Raw genomic sequence first — 25,630 nt, forward strand, 5'->3', positions numbered from 1 at the left:
GTGATTTGTAAGAATGTCCAGATGATCTTAAAATTTTGCAGAACTTGATTTGAACAAATCTGTAATTTCTGCGACCGGAAACAGCGTTCCACCTTTTTTAAAAAGACTGCCTCCGCGGAATTCTTGGCGAATTTTTTTTTACACGCGAAAAAAAAAGTTGGAACGATGTTGTTGTTCGCAAAAATTACAGATTTGACCAAATTAAGTTCTGCAATGTTCTAGAATCATCTAGACATCCTAACTAATCACTGGAAAGAAGAATCATCTTGATTGGTTGAGTTATGCCCGAGAACCATTGAGTTGAAGTTACCGTTCCAACTTTTTCGGAGCCTTGGGCGTTGGAATGTTAAGGGTCATTCCATCTGAAGCGGAACAGCATTTGAAAATTACCCTCTCCGATCCTGCTCAAATTTGGCATAGCTGTTGAGACTATCAAAACATGCAAAAATCCCAAATTTCATTCAAATCGGACCACCCCCTCCATTTTTATACCCTCCCAAAAAATCGACCTTTTGGCGATTTTTGAGCGAAACCACTATCTTCAAACGACGATAACTCAGGAACCACAAATCTTAGAGAGTCGGTCTTAGACTCAATTTTGAAGGAAATTGGGCGTTGAATCCATTTCCGTGATCAAAATTTAGATTAAAACATTTTTTCTGCCTGTATTGCGCAATTGAAAACTTTAAATGGCCGTATCTCAAAACAGCCCTATTTATTTTTTAAATTTGACCTCACCATCGTATTCCCCGGCCAATTTTACATAAGAATCACTTATCGACAGAAAGGAATATGTTTCGTTCCAGAGATATCGAATTTTAAAGTTTTAGTTATTTGAGATTACCTACATCAGCTACACTCGCCGCATCTGCTAGAAGCACTCGGGCGCGTTGATTAATGACTGCTACCTGGTTATTTATTGAAATAAGATTTCATCCCAAATAATAATTAGCAAATTGGCCCTCAGGACAGAGCAAGAACGACACGTAATACAGGGCACAATGGAATTCCCCCAGAGCTAGCAGGAAATTGCAATTGATCTTGTAAGTAACACTTAAGAAAAAGTGTACGATACATTATCGTGTTAAAAATTAAATCTCGTGAAGCATGATTAAGGAGGAGGATTTCTGGAAAGTATAAAACTGAAAAATGTAAGAAAATCACAAAGATTAATCTGATTTATTGCCTGATGAAGATCAAATTCAGTTATGTTGATTTCGACACGGTCCGAACAATAATCTTTTTTTGTTTGTCAATCATTTCGAAATCTTGGAAGACGATACAGCTACTGTCCACATGTATCATAAGTATATGGTTTTGTTTTTTAAATTAAATGTACCAGAATTGAATAAAATCATCAATTATTTAGATGAAACTGGCTCACAATATAAAAAAGCGGTTTAATATGATCAATCTTTCAAACCGTAAGACAGATTTTGGGGTTTTTGCTGAATGGCACTTTTTCGCTACCGCACATGGTAAAAGCTCTAGAACCCATGAGAATTATTTCATCTACTACAGTCGGCTCTACATTTCTTGACTTTTTTTTTTATTAGGGACTATGAACATATAAAAGACAATAGGTTATAGGACCTTTTCAAAAAAACTCTGGATTTGTTCTCGCTTCAAATAAAAGAAGATATAAAAGAAATAATTTAATAAAATGGGAAGAAATGAGGAATTAGGAAAAATATAAAAATAATAGATAAATAATGATGATTTTTTGAAAATTGCATCGCAAAAACTCTATAACATTTGCAAATAAATATTAAAAGTTCAAATTTACTTTAGATGGAGGCGATGAAATAAATAAATTAGATTAATATCGTTCAACGACACTGAGATCAGGAAAAAAAGTGCATTAAAAATTACCAAATAAACATTCTTTAAACAAAATATCGTATAAAATTATAAAAATAATTCATCTTACACAACACCAGGTAGTAATTATTGATCAGCACGAGTGCTTCTAGCAGATGCGGCGAATGAAGCTGATTTAGGTAATCTCAAAAACTCAAAACTTTAAAATTCGATATCTCTGGAACGAAACATATTCCTTTCTGGCAATGAGTGATTCTTATGTAAAATTGGCAGAAGAATGCGATGGTGAGGTCAAATTTAAAAAATAAATGGGGCTGTTTTGAGATACGGCCATTTAAAGTTTTCAATTGCGCAATACAGGTAGAAAAAAACATCTTAACCGAAGTTTTGATCACGGAAATGGATTCTACGTTCAATTTCCTTCAAAGCTGAGTCTAAGACCGACCTTCTAAGATTTGTGGTTCCTGAGTTATCGCCGTTTGAAAATAGGGGTTTTGCTCAAAAATCGCCAAAAAGTCGATTTTTTGGGGAGGTACCAAAATTGAGGGGGTGGTCCGATTTTGACGAAATTCGGGATTCTTGCATGTTTTGTTACTATATCAACAGCCCTGCAAAATTTGAGCAGGATCGGAGAGGGTAATTTTCAAATGCTGTTCCGCTTCAGATGGAATGACCCATATGGCAAACAAAAACATTTCTCAAAACTCCTTTTTATTAATTTGCTCATAAAATAAATTCACATTCCGACAAGTTTATGACTATTATCTAATTAAATCTTTTTAATCTTAATTGTTTCCCAAATGCTCACAGTTTTAAGCTACACCATTTTTGAATTATTGATATCTTCAATTAGGCAACAATATCAGAGAGTATGGGTATGAGCACACACTTACCTTTTTTTTTGTTTTAAGGCATTTAAATATATCTCAACACCAGGGGCGCCGACTAGTCCAAAATGTTGGGGGGGCACGGTTGTTTTCCGAAATCGATAAGTAAGAGTGGCGATTAGATGTTAATGTTTCTTGTATATCACGAATTTTGATAATTTTATTACGATGTGATACGATTTTTTTTCATCCGGAATTATTTTTTTTTAGAAAATAATAATTTATTAAAACGTGATTGAGAATGTTAATTAGGGGTATTTTTTTATATGTTTGAAAGGCGAATTCCTTCTCATAGGCATATTGTCACTTATTTTCTAGAAGTAACAGTCAATAATAAAAATAATCAGATATTTAGAAATTCAACAATACAAATACTCTAAAAATTAAAATAAAAGTAAAAAGCCAAAATTTAGATCTTCAGAAATAAAAAAAATACATATTTAAAAAAACATCCATTTTTCAAATCTGCAATTTAGAAAAAAAAAAAAACACAAAATTCAATATTCCAACATAAAAAAAAATAGTATAAAAATTCTAGGGTTAAATAAACTCATGGCTTGAAAATGTTACGAATCAAAAGCAGGAAATCAGAAATTTAAACAATCAGTAATTTAGAAATAACAATAAAATTCAATGTTTAAATAAATCGAAAATTTAAAAATAATGCTTTTGACAACAAATATTTTTTTAAAAATTTTAGAATTTAAAAATTTAAGAATTTAAGAATTTAAGAATTTAAGAATTTAAGAATTTAAGAATTTAAGAATTTAAGAATTTAAGAATTTAAGAATTTAAGAATTTAAGAATTTAAGAATTTAAGAATTTAAGAATTTAAGAATTTAAGAATTTAAGAATTTAAGAATTTAAGAATTTAAGAATTTAAGAATTTAAGAATTTAAGAATTTAAGAATTTAAGAATTTAAGAATTTAAGAATTTAAGAATTTAAGAATTTAAGAATTTAAGAATTTAAGAATTTAAGAATTTAAGAATTTAAGAATTTAAGAATTTAAGAATTTAAGAATTTAAGAATTTAAGAATTTAAGAATTTAAGAATTTAAGAATTTAAGAATTTAAGAATTTAAGAATTTAAGAATTTAAGAATTTAAGAATTTAAGAATTTAAGAATTTAAGAATTTAAGAATTTAAGAATTTAAGAATTTAAGAATTTAAGAATTTAAGAATTTAAGAATTTAAGAATTTAAGAATTTAAGAATTTAAGAATTTAAGAATTTAAGAATTTAAGAATTTAAGAATTTAAGAATTTAAGAATTTAAGAATTTAAGAATTTAAGAATTTAAGAATTTAAGAATTTAAGAATTTAAGAATTTAAGAATTTAAGAATTTAAGAATTTAAGAATTTAAGAATTTAAGAATTTAAGAATTTAAGAATTTAAGAATTTAAGAATTTAAGAATTTAAGAATTTAAGAATTTAAGAATTTAAGAATTTAAGAATTTAAGAATTTAAGAATTTAAGAATTTAAGAATTTAAGAATTTAAGAATTTAAGAATTTAAGAATTTAAGAATTTAAGAATTTAAGAATTTAAGAATTTAAGAATTTAAGAATTTAAGAATTTAAGAATTTAAGAATTTAAGAATTTAAGAATTTAAGAATTTAAGAATTTAAGAATTTAAGAATTTAAGAATTTAAGAATTTAAGAATTTAAGAATTTAAGAATTTAAGAATTTAAGAATTTAAGAATTTAAGAATTTAAGAATTTAAGAATTTAAGAATTTAAGAATTTAAGAATTTAAGAATTTAAGAATTTAAGAATTTAAGAATTTAAGAATTTAAGAATTTAAGAATTTAAGAATTTAAGAATTTAAGAATTTAAGAATTTAAGAATTTAAGAATTTAAGAATTTAAGAATTTAAGAATTTAAGAATTTAAGAATTTAAGAATTTAAGAATTTAAGAATTTAAGAATTTAAGAATTTAAGAATTTAAGAATTTAAGAATTTAAGAATTTAAGAATTTAAGAATTTAAGAATTTAAGAATTTAAGAATTTAAGAATTTAAGAATTTAAGAATTTAAGAATTTAAGAATTTAAGAATTTAAGAATTTAAGAATTTAAGAATTTAAGAATTTAAGAATTAAGAATTTAAGAATTTAAGAATTTAAGAATTTAAGAATTTAAGAATTTAAGAATTTAAGAATTTAAGAATTTAAGAATTTAAGAATTTAAGAATTTAAGAATTTAAGAATTTAAGAATTTAAGAATTTAAGAATTTAAGAATTTAAGAATTTAAGAATTTAAGAATTTAAGAATTTAAGAATTTAAGAATTTAAGAATTTAAGAATTTAAGAATTTAAGAATTTAAGAATTTAAGAATTTAAGAATTTAAGAATTTAAGAATTTAAGAATTTAAGAATTTAAGAATTTAAGAATTTAAGAATTTAAGAATTTAAGAATTTAAGAATTTAAGAATTTAAGAATTTAAGAATTTAAGAATTTAAGAATTTAAGAATTTAAGAATTTAAGAATTTAAGAATTTAAGAATTTAAGAATTTAAGAATTTAAGAATTTAAGAATTTAAGAATTTAAGAATTTAAGAATTTAAGAATTTAAGAATTTAAGAATTTAAGAATTTAAGAATTTAAGAATTTAAGAATTTAAGAATTTAAGAATTTAAGAATTTAAGAATTTAAGAATTTAAGAATTTAAGAATTTAAGAATTTAAGAATTTAAGAATTTAAGAATTTAAGAATTTAAGAATTTAAGAATTTAAGAATTTAAGAATTTAAGAATTTAAGAATTTAAGAATTTAAGAATTTAAGAATTTAAGAATTTAAGAATTTAAGAATTTAAGAATTTAAGAATTTAAGAATTTAAGAATTTAAGAATTTAAGAATTTAAGAATTTAAGAATTTAAGAATTTAAGAATTTAAGAATTTAAGAATTTAAGAATTTAAGAATTTAAGAATTTAAGAATTTAAGAATTTAAGAATTTAAGAATTTAAGAATTTAAGAATTTAAGAATTTAAGAATTTAAGAATTTAAGAATTTAAGAATTTAAGAATTTAAGAATTTAAGAATTTAAGAATTTAAGAATTTAAGAATTTAAGAATTTAAGAATTTAAGAATTTAAGAATTTAAGAATTTAAGAATTTAAGAATTTAAGAATTTAAGAATTTAAGAATTTAAGAATTTAAGAATTTAAGAATTTAAGAATTTAAGAATTTAAGAATTTAAGAATTTAAGAATTTAAGAATTTAAGAATTTAAGAATTTAAGAATTTAAGAATTTAAGAATTTAAGAATTTAAGAATTTAAGAATTTAAGAATTTAAGAATTTAAGAATTTAAGAATTTAAGAATTTAAGAATTTAAGAGTTTAAGAATTTAAGAATTTTAGAATTATAGAACCTTAGAATTTTAGAATTTTAGAATGTTGCGTTTGAAAACTTGATGATTGTTTTCGCAAGAGTTTGCGTAAGTTTGATTGTAGATGAAGTGCTATGGGAAAAGTACCTTGGTTTTGTTTTTGGAACAACATGCACAGATAGAAATCTTATGAGCAAATCCGTAAAATCTATGTTGACGACATCTCTCAAATCATTCACCGATGCCTCTGTGCTCTTGTTTTAAGCTTACTGATTTTCCTAGAGAGCACATTGGTATAGATAAAACGTTGTCGATTTAGAAAAAAAGCATCTAAATCCAGAAAATTGTAAACGATTTCTTTCAAAACTTACAAGAATTCTATCCGTGTGTACAAACAATGTTCCATTTAAGTTTTAGATATTATTTTCAATTATTTCCTTTTTTATATATTTGATATAAGAATATTTTTCTTCCAAAATTTCTGGGGGGGGGGCACAATGTATGGGCTGCCCCCCCAGCCAAATTTTAGGGGGGGCAAAAAGTACCGTGCCCCCCCAGAGTCGGCGCCCCTGCTCAACACTGCTTTGGCCAACTAGGCTCAACATTTTGGGGAAGACTCGTTAAACCAGTTCCGTGTTCAAGGCCAACTTTCAAAAATGTTTTTTTTCGCCTCCTTCTTCAAATGGTCCTATGTACATAGGAAACCCATGGCGCGTTGGTTGTTTTCAAAAATCACTCTTGATTTAAAAAAAGTTATTTTTTATGTTTTATTTTAATATTAAAAGATCGTCAGTTTTTATTTTTTTATTTCAAAAAAGCAACATTTCCAAATCGGACTTCGCCATGCACACAGAATATGCCTTAAGAGCATTCACCCCAAATTTCAGTCAATTTGGTCCATCTCTTCTCGAAACATCGTAGCACCCGTAAATCAACTCGATGTTTAGAAAACAAACGCTCACAAAGTTTGACAGCTCGCTTTAGCATTTAACATTCAAGAGTGATTGAAAATCTGTTTTTTTGAGGATTCATAAATTTTCTGTAATATAAATTTTTTGATTTTCTACATGTATGTAACTGTAATCACCGGCACAACATGCCAGGAATCGTCTACGCGAAATGCCATACTAGTTCTTCTAAAAGAGGAGTTAGAGCGGATGCATGTTTGATGTAACCCCTTAACCCTTTCACTGGGTCATATGAGCAACTCTCTACGAAATCGGCCGATTTCGACCATTTTTATTTTTTGTATTTTTTTATTTGACTCAAACTTTGTGGGGGCCTTCCCTATGACCAAATAAGCTATTTTGTGTCATTAGTTCACCCATACAAGTCTCCATACAATTTTGGCTGCTGTCCATACAAAAATGGTATGTAAATATTCAAACAGCTGTAACTTTTGAGTGAATTTTCTGATAAATTTGGTGTCTTCGGCAAAGTTGTAGGTATTGTTGAGGACAAATGAGAAAAAAATAGGTACACGGAAAAAAAATTTGCAGATTTTTTTATCAACTTTTTTTTTACTAAAACTCAATTTCCCAAAATACGTATTTTTTGATTTTCGAGATTTTTTGATATGTTTTAGGGGACTAAAATCCGCAACTTTTGAGCTATAGAGAAACATGGTCAAAAAATCTGCCGCCAAGTTATGAATTTTTGAAAAATAGTGATTTTTGGAAAAAAATCCAAATTTCATGCAAAAACAAATTTGAAGTTATTTTTTAATGCAAAATTGAATTTGCAATCGAAAACTACTGTACAATTTTTTTGATAAAGGGCTTCGTTTTCAAGATATAGCCACCGAAAGTTTGATTTTAGCAAAATATTTGCAGTTTTTCGATTTTTAAAAATAGTGACCATGAGCGACCATTTCTAAAAATATTTTTTTTGAAAAGTTCAGAAAATTTGCTATAAAATTGTCTAAGAGACATTGAAGATTGGACCTCGGGTTGCTGAGATACAGCCGCTTTAAGAAAAAGAAACACGAAAATTGAAGTTTTCTAAGTCTCACCAAAACAACCCACCATTTTCTAATGTCGATATCTCAGCAACTAATGGTCCGATTTTCAATGTTAATACATGAAACATTCGTGAAATTTTCCGATCTCTTCGAAAAAAATATTTTGAAAAAAATTAAATCAAGACTAACATTTTAAATGGGCGTAATATTCAATGTTTGGCCCTTTTAAAATGTTAGTCTTAATTTAACTTTTTTCAAAAGGTTTTTTTCGAAAGGATCGGAAAATTTCACGAATGTTTCATGTATTAACATTGAAAATCGGACCATTAGTTGCTGAGATATCGACATTAGAAAATGGTGGGTTGTTTTGGTGAGACTTAGAAAACTTCAATTTTCGTGTTTCTTTTTCTTAAAGCGGCTGTATCTCAGCAACCCGAGGTCCAATCTTCAATGTCTCTTAGACAATTTTATAGAAAATTTTCTGAACTTTTCAAAAAAAATATTTTTAGAAATGGTCGCTCATGGTCACTATTTTTAAAAATCGAAAAACTGCAAATATTTTGCTAAAATAAAACTTTCGGTGGCTATATCTTGAAAACGAAGCCCTTTATCAAAAAAATTGTACAGTAGTTTTCGATTGCAAATTCAATTTTGCATTAAAAATTGATTTCAAATTTGTTTTTGCATAGAATTTGGATTTTTTCCAAAAACCACTATTTTTTCAAAAATTTATAACTTGGCGGTAGATTTTTTGACCATGTTTCTCTATAGCTCAAAAGTTGCGGATTTTAGTCCCCTAAAACATATCAAAAAATCTCGAAAATCAAAAAATACGTATTTTGGGAAATTGAGTTTTAGTGAAAAAAAAGTTGATAAAAAAATCTGCAATTTTTTTTTCCGTGTACCTATTTTTTTCTCAATTGTCCTCAACAATACCTACAACTTTGCCGAAGACACCAAATTGATCAGAAAATTCACTCAAAAGTTACAGCTGTTTGAATATTTACATACCATTTTTGTATGGACAGCAGCCAAAATTGTATGGAGACTCGTATGGGTGAACCAATGACACAAAATAGCTTATTTGGTCACAGGGAAGGCCCCCACAAAGTTTGAGCCAAATCAAAAAATACAAATAAAATCTATTTCCGGTTTTGGTAGAGAATTGCTCATATATGACCCAAAAATCAAAATTTCCAGAACTTACCTATAATTTTCGTATGGCCATAGCAATCATTTTCCCATCATTAACCTGTTTTTTTTTTTGAAATTCAAACCTGACAGGTTTAAGAGGTTCAAGAATGACCAAATTTATTGGAGACTTTATTTTTTGTATTTATTTGTTTAGATGAAATTTTGTGTGTATTTTAACTCACACAGCAGTTGCCCCCGACCCCTCTTCAATTTGCGCGAAACTTTGTCCTAAAGGCTATGTTTTTTCCCTGATCACGAATCCGAGGTCCGTTTTCTGATATCTCGTGACGGAGGGGCGGTACGACCCCTTCATTTTTGAACATGCGAAAAAAGAGGTGTTTTTCAATAATTTGCAGCCTGAAACGGTGATGAGATAGAAATTTGGTGTTAAAGGGACTTTTATGTAAAATTTGATGGCGTACTCAAAATTCCGAAAAAACCTATTTTTCATCGAAAAAAACACTAAAAAAGTTTTAAAAACTCTGCCATTTGCCGTTACTCAACTGTAATTTTTTTTGGAACAAGTCATTTTAAGGGAAATTTAATGCACTTTTCGAATCTACATTGACCCAGAATGGTCATTTTTTCATTTAGAACAAAAATTTTCATTTTAAAATTTCGTGTTTTTTCTAACTTTGCAGGGTTATTTTTAAGAGTGTAACAATATTCTACAAAGTTGTAGAGCAGACAATTATGTGAGTTGATAGAGAATACCCCTAACCAAAGAAGACATTACCAATCATTAGTTCGTCCTTCATGTCTCCATACATTTTTGCCTTTCTTACTAAAGAAAGGTATAGGTTTTACTTTAAGCCAGGACGTCATTTCCATCTTCGTAAATATGTCGATTCAGCATGAATTTTAATCGGAAAAATCGTCAAAAAATCACACCGCATCGATTTTCGACGCTTCGTCGCCAAGTCGACAAGTTGTCAAGTTGAGCTTCGAATACTGGCGCGAGAATGCTGGCGCATATATTTGCTGGCTCGACTTATACTCGTTTGTAGTAGCTTGTCTACCGATGTTTCCTACAACATGTAAGATATCGTAGCTTTTCGGTTTCTTTTGCCCTGTTTGTTTTTGCATAACTGTCCAATGTTTATTTAAAAACTTTTGTGACATAGGACATTCATCCGGCTACAATCTATTTGTTTTCCTTGGGCTCCGAAAATCGCCTAAAAGTAGACTCAATTTTTTCGTGATTTCGTCAGTTTATTTAACAGGGTTCATTGGATTCCAATAGGAGCTTTCTAAGCTTTTCATCGTTTATATCGTTTTCAAAGTTTTCAATGCTGGCGACGCCAATGGCTTTCTACCTAAGGTACTCGTGATTGAGTGTGTAGTGGTGCGGTTGTAAAAATAGCTATCACTGACTCTGTCACATTCGTAGAAGCTGAATGGCTATCTTCCCTGCACCGTGCGGCACACGCGGTTCACTTATACCTCGGTTTTTCTTTGCGCCTACCGCGGTGTGCGTTGTCACTGACGCATGTGAAGCTTGCTATGCTCGCGTTTGTCATAAACGCTTGTTTGATTAATAATATGTACGATTAAAAATATTCTTTTGGTGAAAATTGCGTTTTTTGTTTCTTTTGGAAATCATATCATTTATAATACTTTGCTTTCATCATAAGACTTTCTTCTTCTTCTAAACAAAGTCAATGTTATGAATTGAAAGAAGTTCTACCATCGTTATATTCTTTAGTAAGAAAGGCTCTATCTCACCCCAGGTGGGATTAAATCGGGTTTTTTAGTTGATAATAAAATTTTCAAAAATCTGTATCTTGAGTAATGATTTTCTGGACGATTTGGTTTCTTCGGCAAAGTTGTAGGCTAAGGACATATCAGAAAAAAATAGTTCAACTCCAGAAAATTAAAAAAAAAATCATTTCAACTTCACACAAATTCAAAACATTTCACAAGTAACAAGTTTTGAGGCACCTCATTTTTGGATATTTTTGAGTTGGCAAAAATGCCATATTTTGAACTGTGGCACCATTTGGTCTGTAATTATTTGGCAGTGTTGCCAATTTTTCGGCAATATCATTTTCACTTTAAAAAACGTATAAAAAATAAAAATAAATTTAATTAATTGCAGATGTAAATTTTCAACCCAAAAATGCTTTTGAGAAATTTCGATATCGTGTCATTTTTTATGTGGGTTTTATACTTTTAGATGTCATGAGCAAGCTTGACCACCGAGAGAGACATCAATACGAAAAGTGGCAGTATAGTTATATTATTATCAAAAAATAGCAGAGGATTTATTAAATAATGAAAGAAAACAAAACTTTCAAATCGCTCCATTTTGACTATTGCGACCTCCGTGTATGTCGAACTAGGTCGAATTGTCTCTCGAATCCGAATTCCGGCCCAAAGAAGTTCGTATAACAAAAATTAACCCCAAAAAATCGAAATTTAGAAAAAAATTTTTTTTTTCACGATTCGAAAGTTGGCCATCATAAGAAAAGTAGCAAAGAAGCAAAGAATGCACTTACAATTGCAACAAAAAAACGTTCGGAAGTGACCGATTTAAAAAAAATGCTATTTTTTGAATAATTATTTCTGAATTTTCCGTCCAAATTGGGTCTGGGACTCCTGGGAACTTCTCATGTTTGAAAGAATAAAATAACTGATTTTTTTAGGGAATGAAAACCCCTCAAAAATAGTATGGAACTTATTCTGTTTCTTTAAAAGAACTGTCACTGTTGCGGCCGATTGCCTCAACCCGGGACGATTTTGATTCTATTTTCGCGGGACTGTAAACCACGTTCTGGCACGGCAGTGAAACACTCGTTTTCTCTAACAAATTTCTAAAACGACCGATTTATTTACATCTGTACTGAACAAAGTTTGCGAACGGAATGAATTTTGGTTCGGTTTCCTTTTTCTCCCCTTCTTTGCGCGCGCTTTTCGTTCGCGCTAAATCTGACGATCAGGTTGCCGTTGCTTTTCGCCGTTGACGTTTTGACAGCGGCGCGGGGGGTTTGCCAATCGCAGCAACCAGTGTTGCCAATTGTCAGAAATTTTTATTTTACGCTTGAAGAGCCTCGGAAACGGACGCGATGGCGAACATTCTCCCGCCCGGCTGCGAAGCTGAAACTCCTTCAAACCGCAAGTCTTCGTCACAAATGACCCGGAGTAACTGGTTCGCTCCCCGTATGGTATTTTGACGATGGCCAGCTTTAAGCCGCCGCAGGACGGTGCAGGATCGTCGATCAGCTCAACGGTTTTTGGTGGAAGCTTGTCTTCGCTACGGACGGCGTCCGACTCAACACCACGGAGCGGGGTGGTGATGTCTTTGAGCTCGTTCAACGATCTCGGGCATTCGAGCCACTCCATCATCATCCATTCTGGCAGTGGGTCTGCCCAGGCGGGGTTGTCGGTGATGACAGAGTACTGTGATTTCGAGCCAGGTGGATCGGAACGACTGCGTTCAAGCTGGGTGAATCTTCTCAAGGCTTGGGACTGGTCGTCGACGGTATTTCTGAACGGAAGTTGAATAACGCAGCGGCTGCTCTCGTCGCTGCGGTGGGTTGGTGAGACAAGCTTGTCGAAATTCTCGGCGGAGGGGGGTGTTGAGTCTGTCAGCTTTTCAACTGATACTAATTCTTCTAAGGCATCTTCCAGGATATCCAGGCGCACATTATTGGAATGGACGATAGGAAGACTCACCTGGTCGAGCGGGTCATAGGTGCCCGTGACTATCCATCCCAGATCTGTCTCTCGGAGCGTGACGGCGCCGTTGAGCAGCTTCACCTTGTCCGACCTCAGCAGATCCCACACGTAGTTGGACGCAATCACCAGGTCAATGTCGTTGGGTTCGAAGAACTGCGGATCTGCGAGGCGAACGCCACTTGGAATTTTCCATCCAGACGTGTCAATTCTCACGGATGGAATAATCCCAGTTGGCTTCTCCGAGATGAGACAGGAAATGCTATCCCGGAAGTTGGTGTATCTTGAAGAGAGGTTCAGGATAACGCTGCTCCTCGCCGGTGTCTTGACGGCGTTTGCTCCAATCAGCATCACGTTGCACTTCGTCAGCGGTAGCTCGAGCTTACGTGCCATCGCCGCTGACAGGATGTGGGCTTGCGATCCGGAATCCAGGAGTGCGCGACACGGGTGCAGTCGACCGTGCTTGTCCACCACGTTAACGACTGCTGTCTGCAACAGCACAGGTCGGGAGGTTTGCAGCAGCCCGCTGTTGCAGCACGACGTCGTCTGCTCCTCGCTGGCGTCGGCGTTCTCGTTGCTGGAACCATTGGCCGCTTGTTCAGTGGCTGGTGGAGGCTTGGGCGCTTGTTCTTTCGGTGAGTCCTTGTGGAGTAGGTTGTGGTGCCTCTCTCCACACTTACACGTCCTCTCGGAGGGACACTTCCTGACCAGATGGCCGGTTCTCAGGCAGTTGTAGCAGGCTCGTGTCTCTCTCACCTTCTTCAGCCTCTGTGGGACTGACATGCTACAGAAGGCACTGCACTTGTAATTCGGATGGTTGCCACCGCAAAGCTCGCACACCACCTCGATTGTGGTCGTGGCCGCAGTGAACACATTCACCGAAGGTTTCGTGGCAGATGGCATCTTAGAGACTGTCGGCTTGACAGCAGATGCCTCTGGGTCGGACAGCTCACATCGCTCGAGAATGTGGCATCGCTTCCTCAAGAAGTCAACGGTCGCTTGATATGTCGGTAGCTCACCCTTCTCAATCGTCGCTTCCCAGAGCTCTCGTGTCTCGCGGTCCAGGGCAGCTGCGAGGATGTTGACCACGATGAGCTCCGACACTCCCAACAGCTCTTGCTTGTGGAAGCGTAGACCTTCGACGTGCCTGGAACACCGCTCGACGACATCTCGCAACTCCGTCGATGACCGCTTTTCCATCTTTTTCAGCTGCAAGATGCCTTGGATGTGGAGATCGATGATCAGCCGCGTGTTCTCGTACTGCTCCTCCAGTTCCTTCCACGCTCCCCGGTAGTTATTATCCTGGATGGTTCGTAGGTCGATCTTCCCTTCCGCTTCACCAACGAGCGCCTTGTCTAGGTGGTACAGCTTGACGGCATCGGAATCGGACGAATTGCGCATCAAGTCCTGGAACATGGCCTTGAACTTTGACCAGTTCTCGTAACGTCCGTCGAACGTTGGGAGTGGAGCACGCAACGCTTGCTGGTGGATAATGACCTGTTGTGCGGCTTGGACAGCCGGAAGCACAACCTGGGCAGGTCTTTCATGCGCGGTCAGCAGCATTTCCAACGCGACCAGCGTTCGGTTGTAGAGCTGCTCGAACTCCAACCACTTTTCCTCCTGCTGTTTGGACACCTCATCTGTCTCCACCAGGTCCAAAATCTTGTCGTGAATTTCGTGACACTCACCGTAGTATTTCTCCACGTTGCGCTGATGGACTCTCAGCTGCGGCGGGGCCACGTCGGCTTCCCGTGGTTGGGCGCCTGCTTGGGCACCTGGCTGGGCGCTTGGTTGCACGGCATGCAAAACTCGCGTGAGCTTTCCCTTCACCAAGCTTCGCTTCTTCGAAAGCGCCTTGATTTCACCGTCCGCCATCTTTGCCTTCTTTTTCTCCCACAGCTTCTTCGGCGTCAGCGGTTTCACTGGGGACGGCACTAGCACTTCGACGACGGGTTTCTTCTCCTCAACTTCTTCTTCGCTTTCCGGTTCCGTGTGCAGCTTCAGGAGCGACCGCCACATAGAGTCAGACCAGCAACGCTTGTGCCGCCTGCACTCTACGGATTGTTCCACTCGTGGGAACCACTACAAAATGGCGTCGCTGCGCTTCTTCACTGCTCACTCACTCCACGAAACTTTCTGGCACTTATTTTGCGGGCTCTTGCCGCCACTGTTTCCGCCGTTGCAGGCCACGGAGTCGCCTTCCGGAAGGATCTTTTCTCACTTCCAGAGCACACACTCGAAATCTTTTTCCGGTTGTATTCTTCCGCTCGCACGATTTTCCGGAATCCACTGAACACTTCACTCGCGGATCCGACCGTCGAATGTCCAAATGTCCGGTACGAATGGACCAAATGTTGCGGCCGATTGCCTCAACCCGGGACGATTTTGATTCTATTTTCGCGGGACTGTAAACCACGTTCTGGCACGGCAGTGAAACACTCGTTTTCTCTAACAAATTTCTAAAACGACCGATTTATTTACATCTGTACTGAACAAAGTTTGCGAACGGAATGAATTTTGGTTCGGTTTCCTTTTTCTCCCCTTCTTTGCGCGCGCTTTTCGTTCGCGCTAAATCTGACGATCAGGTTGCCGTTGCTTTTCGCCGTTGACGTTTTGACAGCGGCGCGGGGGGTTTGCCAATCGCAGCAACCAGTGTTGCCAATTGTCAGAAATTTTTATTTTACGCTTGAAGAGCCTCGGAAACGGACGCGATGGCGAACAGTCACTATTGAAAGAATGCTTTGAAAACTCACAAAAAACTACGGATTTGTTTGTAAGAAAATAAATTTTAAAAATATATTATAAATCAGACTATTTCTACACATGTTTACATGTATTCCATCTAATGTTCAGCAACGAGAAAGACATAATTGTATTCCGATTCGATAACTAAACATTATTTTGAAGCGTCACTTCAGGACGTTTGAAAGCACATAAAATCAATAGTTGAAAATCTAATTATTCCACGACAAACGGTCAATTTAGCCTTTCGTGGTCCAATCCAATCATAAATTTCAACCGCACTGCTTAATGTAAACTTCAAAGGTCTAAAATTAACCAACGCACTATTTATGTACGCCTCCCCCTCTGACGTTCTCACTCGTGGCATAGCATAACGAGTTGATTGACTGTGGTTTCAATTAATTAATTTTGCTATCGATAGCAATGCAGATGACATACACCAGTGCAGCTAGACTTTCGAATGACGCTTTGATTGGATTCGATCTAATTTTGTGTTGACAGAAAAATGATAAAATTTGAAGCCCTTTAAAGAATGCAAATTTTTAACCGGCAAAATCATCTTTCAACAAGCAAAAACAAATTGATCCCGGAACAAACTTGACAGTGCTTGAAATTGAATCCTGGCAGATATTTTCCGTTACTGCGTCGCAGAAACGTGATAGCACGAGCCATTATCCGATCCGGCTTCCTATTTGCCCTAGCACCACTACTGCAAGCTGCAATAAATTTGATTCGAATTTTCATCGGAAATGCGTTCCGGAAAGTGCATTCAAGAACGTTTACTGAGAACAGCAGCAGTTTGGCTTTTGGCATCACGTTTCTAGGGAACACCTCAGCAAAAGTTGTAAGCTCCACCTTCATATACAAATTTCACCTTTCGATTTCTCCAATTTTCCAGTGGCGGTGGTGATAGCGTTCTTCCTGTGCTGGGCGCCCTTCCACGCGCAGCGCCTGTTCGCGGTCTACGGCAACGATCAGAACGGCCAAGAAGCAATACAAATCGCGTTCGAAATCCTGACGTACATTTCCGGCATCCTGTACTACATCTCGACCTGCATCAACCCGGTGCTGTACAACATCATGAGCCACAAGTTCCGGGAGGCGTTCAAGGTGAGTGCGAAGATCGAAGGGAGGGGGAAGGGTTGCCAGCTTTAATAATTTTATTTTTGATTACGTGAAATTGATGTGATTTTGGATTGGATTTCTTCTTTTTCGCACCTCTCTGAAACTCAATCGTTGCTGGAATGGCTTATAAAAATTCAGTATCGATTCTTGTTGCTTCTCATTCCTGGGTGCTAATTTCTCACAAGTTCCAAGCCACCAATTCTTTATTACTCATTTCCTGTACTCCAATCCTGATTTCTTTATCCCTCATCCCTTATTTCTTATTAAGCATTAATTCCTCCTTTTTCGTTATTTTTCATTGCCTTATTAACACTTATTTTTGCTTTTTCTTCATTTACCACGCTTTAAAAAAATATTTTACATTTTTTTATTTCCCATTTTCAATCTAATTTTCAAATCTCTTTTAATTTTTCTCATGATTCAGTTTTTAATATTCATTTCTATTTTTTTTTGTTTTGACCTCTCATTTTTTAAATTCTCGTCCCTTAATTTTTAAGTTTTTATTTCAATATTTTTTCTTCTTTTTTAAATTTCTGAGATTTTATTCCTAATATTTAATTTCTCTTTTTTTAATACTCGCTTTTAAATTCTCATTTTTTATTTTTTTTTCCTTTTTTATTTCTCATTTTTTTCTAATTTTTTATTGCTAATTTTTTATTTCTCATTTTCAATTTCTCATTTTTTATTTTTTATTTCTCTTTTTTTATTTCTCATTTTTTATTTCTCATTTATAATTTTCGTATATTCAATTTATCTCATTTTTTATTTCTAATTTTTATTTTTTCATTATTTATTTTTCATTTCAATTGATAATTATGATTTTTTCGCATTTTTCAATTTTTAAATTTTATTTCCCCCATTTTGAAATTTTATTTAACATTTAGAATGTCTCATTTTTAAATTGTCACTTTAAATTTCTCATTTTTTATTTCTTATTATAAATTTCTCATTTTTATTCTTCATGTTTAATTTTTCCATTCTCATTCTTAATTACTAAATTTTTTTTTTGTTTTGACCTCTCATTTTTAAATTCTCGTCCCTTAATTTTTAAATTTTTATTTAAATTTTTTTACTTCTTTTTTTTTAATTTCTGAGATTTTATTCCTAATATTTAATTTCTCTTTTTTTAATTATCGCTTTCAAATTCTCATTTTTAATTTCCCATTTTTTTAATTTTTTTTTTTTACTTTTTATTTTTCATTTTTTTCTCATTTTTTATTGCTCATTTTTTATTTCTCATTTTCAATTTCTAATTTTTTATTTTTAGTTTCTCTTTTTTTTATTTCTCATTTCTTATTTCTCATTTATTATTTTCGTATTTTCAATTTATCTCATTTTTTATTTCTTATTTTTATTTTTTCATTATTTATTTTTCATTTCAATTTATAATTATAATTTTTTTGCATTTTTCAGTTTTTAAATTTAATTTCCCCCATTTTTTATTTAAATTTCTCATTTTTTATTTCTTATTATAAATTTCTCATTTTTATTCATCATGTTTAATTTTCCTTTCTCATTCTTAATTACTAAATTTTTATTTTTTATTTTTTTTTTCATTTCTCATTAATCATTTCCCAAATTTTAATTTCTAATTTTTCTTTTTGATTTTTATTTTTAATTTACCAGTTTCCATTTCTCATTTTTCATTTCTCATGTTTTAAATTTCAAATGTTAAATTTCTAATATTAAATTCCTTATTTTAAATTTCTGATTTCAAATTTCAAATGTTTAATTTCTAATTTTAAATTTCTGAATTTAAATTTCTAATTTGAAATTTCTGATTTTAAATTTCAATTTTCAAATTTCTTATTTTAAAGTTCTAATTTTAAATTTCTAATTTTTAATTTCTAATTTTAAATTTCTGATTTTAAATTTCTAATTTTAAATTTCTAATTTTAAATTTCTAATTTTAAATTTCTAATTTTAAATTTCTAATTTTAAATTTCTAATTTTAAATTTCTAATTTTAAATTTCTAATTTTAAATTTCTAATTTTAAATTTCTAATTTTAAATTTCTAATTTTAAATTTCTAATTTTAAATTTCTAATTTTAAATTTCTAATTTTAAATTTCTAATTTTAAATTTCTAATTTTAAATTTCTAATTTTAAATTTCTAATTTTAAATTTCTAATTTTAAATTTCTAATTTTAAATTTCTAATTTTAAATTTCTAATTTTAAATTTCTAATTTTAAATTTCTAATTTTAAATTTCTAATTTTAAATTTCTAATTTTAAATTTCTAATTTTAAATTTCTAATTTTAAATTTCTAATTTTAAATTTCTAATTTTAAATTTCTGATTTTAAATTTCTAATTTTAAATTTCTAATTTTAAATTTCTAATTTTAAATTTCTAATTTTAAATTTCTAATTTTAAATTTCTAATTTTAAATTTCTAATTTTAAATTTCTAATTTTAAATTTCTAATTTTAAATTTCTAATTTTAATTTTCTAATTTTAAATTTCTAATTTTAAATTTCTAATTTTAAATTTCTAATTTTAAATTTCTAATTTTAAATTTCTAATTTTAAATTTCTAATTATAAATTTCTAATTTTAAAGTTCTAATTTAAAATTTCTAATTTTAAATTTCTAATTTTAAATTTCTAATTTTAAATTTCTAATTTTAAATTTCTTATTTTAAATTTCCAATTCTAAATTTCTAATTTTAAATTTCAAATTTTAAATTTTTCATTTTAAAATTCTATATTTAAATTTCTGATGTTGAATTTCTTAGGTTACATTTCTAATTTTAAATTTCTAATTTTAAATTTCTTATTTTAAATTTCTTATTTTAAATTTCTTATTTTAAATTTCTTATTTTGAATTTCTTATTTAAAATTCTGATTTTAAATTTCTTATTTTAAATTTCTAATTTTAAATGTCTAATTTTAAATTTCTAATTTTAAATTTCTAATTTTAAATTTCTAATTTTAAATTTCTAATTTTAAATTTCTAATTTTAAATTTCTAATTTTAAATTTCTAATTTTAAATTTCTAATTTTAAATTTCTAATTTTAAATTTCTAATTTTAAATTTCTGAATTTAAATTTCTAATTTTAAATTTCTTATTTTAAATTTCTAATTTTAAATTTCTAATTTTAAATTTCTAATTTTTAATTTCTAGTTTTAAATTTCTAATTTTAAATTTCTAATTTAAAATTTCTGATTTTAAATTGCTCATTTTTAATTTCTAATTTTAAATTTCTAATTTTAAATTTCTAATTTTAAATTTCTAATTTTAAATTTCTAATTTTAAATTTCTAATTTTAAATTTCTAATTTTAAATTTCTAATTTTAAATTTCTAATTTTAAATTTCTAATTTTAAATTTCTTATTTTAAATTTCTAATTTTAAATTTCTTATTTTAAATTTCTAATTTTAAATTTCTTATTTTAAATTTCTAATTTTAAATTTCTAATTTTAAATTTCTAATTTTAAATTTTTCATTTTAAATTTCTAATTTTAAATTTCTAATTTTAAATCTCTAATTTTAAATTTCTAATTTTAAATTTCTAATTTTAAATTTCTAATTTTAAATTTCTAATTTTAAAGTTCTAATTTAAAATTTCTAATTTTAAATTTCTAATTTTAAATTTCTAATTTTAAATTTCTAATTTTAAATTTCTAATTTTAAATTTCTAATTTTAAATTTCTAATTTTAAATTTCTAATTTTAAATTTCTAATTTTAAATTTCTAATTTTATATTTCTTATTTTAAATTTCTTATTTTAAATTTCTAATTTTAAATTTCTAATTTTAAATTTCTTATTTTAAATTTCTAATTTTAAATTTCTTATTTTAAAATTCTAATTTTAAATTTCTAATGTTAAATTTCTAATTTTAAATTTCTTATTTTAAATTTCTTATTTTAAATTTCTTATTTTAAAATTCTTATTTTAAATTTCTTATTTTAAATTTCTAATTTTCTAATATTAAATTTCTTATTTTTAATTCCGAATTTTTAAATTTTCATTTAAAATTACTAATTTTTTATTTCTAATTTCTAATTTCTAATTTCTTATTATAATTTTTTAGTTTTTAATTTCTTATTTTAAATTTCTAATTTTTCATTTTTCATTTTTTATCAAAATATTTAATTTCTAATTTCTTGTTTTTTGATTCCCGATTTGGTTACATTAGTTGTTTAGAAAAAGTAATCCTTATTTTTAATTTCTCATTTCTCATTTTTAATTATTCATTGCTAGCAGGGCTGTGGAGTCGGAGTCGGAGTCGGAGCCGGAGTCGGTGGAGTCGGGTCTTTTTGGGGACCCGGAGTCGGAGTCGGAGTCGGAGTCGTCAAAACTCGAACAGCTGGAGTCGGAGTCGGAGTCGGAGTCGGCAAAATTTTATGAGCTGGAGTCGGAGTCGGAGTCGGAGCTGACAATTTTAGATAACCCGGAGTCGGAGTCGGAGTCGGAGTTATCTAAAATTCAACAAAAAATATTATTTTTATTATTGTTCATAATTTGTTACAATGCAGATTAATTCACAAAACTTCTTATATCTTTAATTGTCGCATGCACTGCGTTGCCACTTTTTTCATTTTTTAAAAAGAGATTTATCAGATGCCATTATGTTTTTGAAGCATTTTTATTGTGATTGGAATGCTTTAATTGTTTTATTCCACTATAATCACTAAATGATAACCTTTTAATCCTCTCTAACCCAAGTATGTAGTATCATAACTTAAAAAAATAATAGACAATATTGGTTTTGTATTCAGATATATTTAATTGATTCTTGACTGCATTCTTTTGCCTATATTTATGTACCTTTTCAGTTCATTCTGAAAAAAGTACTTTACCCCGAAAGCGAATGTCTTGGAGGTTTTAAGTAAATCATTTTTGAGGAAAAAAAGTTACGAGGTACATCAAAAGATTAGAAATTATAATAACTGTTTTTGGAAATCTGAAAAAAAAATTAATGAGAGTATAACTCTTCCATCAAATAATCAACGATTATAACAATCTACTACTTGGAACTCAACATGCGCATTTTGTTTATAACTAAGTGCAAAAAAATCAAAGTGTCACGTTTAAAATATTTGAAACTGACAAAAAGTATAAAAAAAGTTGCAACCAATTTTGAAATAATAATTGAATATGTTAAATATATCGATTATTTCAATGTTTACTATTACTTCGTCCGTGCTATTTCTCTACTGAAATCTGGAAATGTCGATCTTTCGGAAAACTATTTTAATATCATTGCAAATTATCGTTGAACGAATCTCAAGATTTCAGTTCCAAAGGACATAATAAAAAAAATGTTTAATAAAAATGATAGGATTTTTATTTATTTTCCAAATATTATTCAACAGGTAAGATTTTTTCATAACGTATATGTCCCGCACAAATATGACGGAAGGTGATTATCATTGCAAATCAATGTACCTTAAAAAATCTTTTTGAAAGTTAGCTTAAGGGGTCCTTTTGAAATATCTGTGACCTATAAAATATTTTACCGGAGGCGCACGATCATTCATAAAGCTTCGTTTTAGGTGAAGATTCAAGAAGTATCGCGCGCCTCCTTTAAAATATATCGAAAATTTTAAAATTAAAATAAATAAAAAATCCCTGGGTAAAATATTGTTCATGTCGCGGATATTTGAAAAGGACCCCTTATGCGTCCTTTCCACGAAGAAATTTTTCAGGTACATTGATTTACAATAATAATCTCCTTCAGCCATGGCGTGATGTCCATGTACGTCTCAAATAAAAATCAATGGGGTTTTAAAAAAAAATATTCGTTTTAAATTATATTTGAAAATCCAAAGTGACTTTGAGAGTCACTGTGCTACTTATAAATGTCAGCCTAAAAGTGAGCAAATTGAATTTATATGTTAATCGATCATTAAGGCTAGGTTTCTTTTAATGATTGATTTAAAAAATAGCAATTAAATATTTAAATTTATTAGTTTCTAATAAATTAAAGATAAATTTGAGGTTATGTAAATAAATCCTTATTTACCTACAAAATTGTTCTTCTAAAAATGCCTCCAAAACTGTTTTTTTTATTTCTGTTTTAATAACGTATAAAACTGGTAACCTAGAAACTTTTTTCCGTTTTGTGATTCGAACTTATTTTCCTTGAGAAAAATGAATAATCCTATTTATCGTTTTTAAAATAACAGTTTACTAATTAAAAAAAAAATTATAAGATATGTGGAGTCGGAGTCGGAGTCGGAGCCAACAATTTGTTGAAAGCTGGAGTCGGAGTCGGAGTCGGAGTCGGCTAGAGTTGGTAGGCCGGAGTTGGAGTCGGAGTCGGAGTCGGGTGGAGCTGAAAGCCGGAGCCGGAGTCGGAGTCGGAGTCGGCTAAACTCAGAAAGCCGGAGTCGGAGTCGGAGTCGGAGTCGCTTGAAGTATGACCCGACTCCGCAGCCCTGATTGCTAGTTTCACATTTTCAATTTCTCATTTTCTGATTTTATTATTTCCTACTTTTAATTTATCATTGCTCATTCTTCATTTCTACCTTTATATTTTTCATTTCTCATTCTATATTTCTTATTTATTAATCTCGTTTTTCATTTCAAATTTTTAATTTATTTACCATTTTTGAATTCTTATTTTATCATTTCCCAAATTTTGTTTATTATTCCACTTTTATTAATTATTGAACCACATTTATACATTTATTTTCATTTCATATTATTTATTTTGCACTCCAAATTTTTCGTTTCTCAGTCTTCAAATCGCATTTTTTTCTGTTTGGTTTCTTGTTTTAATTTAACACTCTGAATATTACATTTTTTACTTTAATTTTTGATTTCCCATATTTCATTTCACATTTTTCGTTAAATTCTCTGATTTATCAGAAAAAAACGTTGAAACGTTGGTGTTACAAATAAACCACTAAATTAAAAAAATCATTTCTTATTTTTATATTTTATAATTACGTTTCTTTCTCATTTCATTTTCAAATCTCATTTTTCACTTTTCATTTCTCTATTTCATCATCTTTATTTTTTTCTCAATATTCATTCCTTATTTTTCATTTCTAATTCCTGCGATTGAACGCACACTCAAATATATTTTGTTAGCACAAAATTGGAATGCTAAAAAAATGGTTCTTAACTGGAATATACTGATTATTTTGAGAATTTTGAGAAATTGGCACATACAACCAGACGTATTATTTTCGAAATCCTTCAATCAGTATTTTTAACGAGCACGAATAACACAAAACTCACCCCGCCTATTCGAATTCACCACAGCTCGTTTGAAAGCGTTTGACAGTTGCTCGTAGCGAAAAGCATTCACAATTTGATGGCCATAGTAAGGATACATTGATTTACGTCTGATTGTCTGTGATTTAGGAGCTATTCTATGAGATTGATTCTCAACGATAATTGTTTTGCATTTTTGTGTTGGCAGAATCTCTCTTAGTTTTTTTTACGATCTAAGAGTGCATCATTTGTTTGTTCCTACAAATTAATTTATACAATTTTTCAGCTGAAAGAGATGTGAAACTTTTTGTGATGAAGATTCCTGCAATTCTACTCACTTTTCCTCCTTCGCTGAAATGAACTAAATTTGAAATCCCTAATCTGCCAAGGATCAAATTATCCTGTTCGGGATCCAAATATCACTAACAAGCTTAGAAAGAAAACAATAACCTCCTTCCGGGAAGCCTTGATAAAATTAGAAACAAAAAAAACCGTTTCATTGCTCACTGAACCACAATCGCTTCGTCGAACTCATAATTGAAACGATTCAGCCACGTGCTCAAATTGAACCAAAATAGCACCTTTCTTTTCTTTTCATCACCTCTCTCTTTCCTACTCTCACAATTCGTCAACTCAATCTTTCCGCTCGCATGAAGGTGTTTCTAAATCAGGTTTAGATTACTGAATGTTTTAGTCTATTTCGCTTTTTGTTCTTTTACGGTCGCACTCCAAATTAAAATTCGCCAACCGAAACAGCTCCTTCGCGGAATTGGAAGAACAAAATTAATGTTACAATTTCATTTTCTTCTTCTTCTTTTCCTTTTTCTCTTGTTTCTTTCTTTTTTTTCATGGGCGACCACCTTCTGTCTGTCTCTGCGCCGTCCGGCCCAGGACACCCTCGCGAATTATCTGTACCGGCACCATCGCCGTTCTGGCCACGACCATCTACTAAGACAGCGTTCGTTTTCTAGGAATGTCTCGTTGCGCTCAAATTCCAATAACTCGCACTCGGTGGCCACGTGCTCGTCCGTGGCGGTGGCCGTTGGCAACGAGCTGACCACCGGGCCCGATCCGGTGTCGAGTGATTCCACGGCCGGGACGGAACAACCCTTCCGCTATCTGGAAACGTCCGACCTGGCCCGGCTCAAGCGTCCGCTGGTGGTCACGTTCCGGAAAATTCCAACCCATCCGAAGCCATCGCAGCAGGCCGGCACGTGTTGTAACTCACTGGCCACAATCCACAAACAACTGGACAACGTTCCGGCCAACGCTTGCTGCCCAACTTCCGGTCCAAAAGCCAAACACAACGCCCCCGGCAGCACTCGTAAATGGACCAAACTGGTCGGTCGAACGCGTTGGACCGAGAAGAAGCACCACCAAACCGAAAACAGTCAATATTTGCAGGATTTTAGTTCCGTCCTGGTGCCATCGACGACGACGATGAGCTGCTCCTGGCAACGCAGCCAACAGGACGAATACCAAATGTGCACGAAGACCACCACCACAAATCAACTGCGCTCGACCGGAGCGAGTCCACCACTTTTGCAGCAGCATCAAAATCATTATCAAATGCAGCATCCATGTCGATACGATTACTATCCCCAGCTGAGGAACAATACGACTCCCTAGAAGGGGAAAAAGGTTGGGGGGGTGAGAAAAGATACGCACACGCATACTTCTAAAAGCTCAACAAAACAGTCGACGAACGGAATCATAGCATGCCGAAATGGCCG

At 31.7% G+C, this 25,630-nt stretch overlaps 1 protein-coding gene across 2 annotated transcripts in view; it reads left to right on the forward strand.

The window, feature by feature from the left end:
- Window positions 1-25,630, forward strand: part of LOC120432323 (pyrokinin-1 receptor-like) — a 42,395-nt gene extending 16,765 nt beyond the window's left edge. The window contains exons 6-7 of one of the 2 annotated variants that reach the window (XM_039597507.2): window positions 16,502-16,713; window positions 24,789-25,630. In XM_039597507.2, coding sequence (XP_039453441.1) covers window positions 16,502-16,713; window positions 24,789-25,526 — 950 coding nt within the window. In that variant the 3' untranslated portion in view covers window positions 25,527-25,630. The remainder of the gene's footprint in view (window positions 1-16,501; window positions 16,714-24,788) is intronic. The other variant, XM_039597508.1, reaches the window with a different exon arrangement.

Source organism: Culex pipiens, chromosome 1, assembly GCF_016801865.2.
Source record: "Culex pipiens pallens isolate TS chromosome 1, TS_CPP_V2, whole genome shotgun sequence".
In the NCBI taxonomy this organism is placed as follows: domain Eukaryota; kingdom Metazoa; phylum Arthropoda; class Insecta; order Diptera; family Culicidae; genus Culex; species Culex pipiens.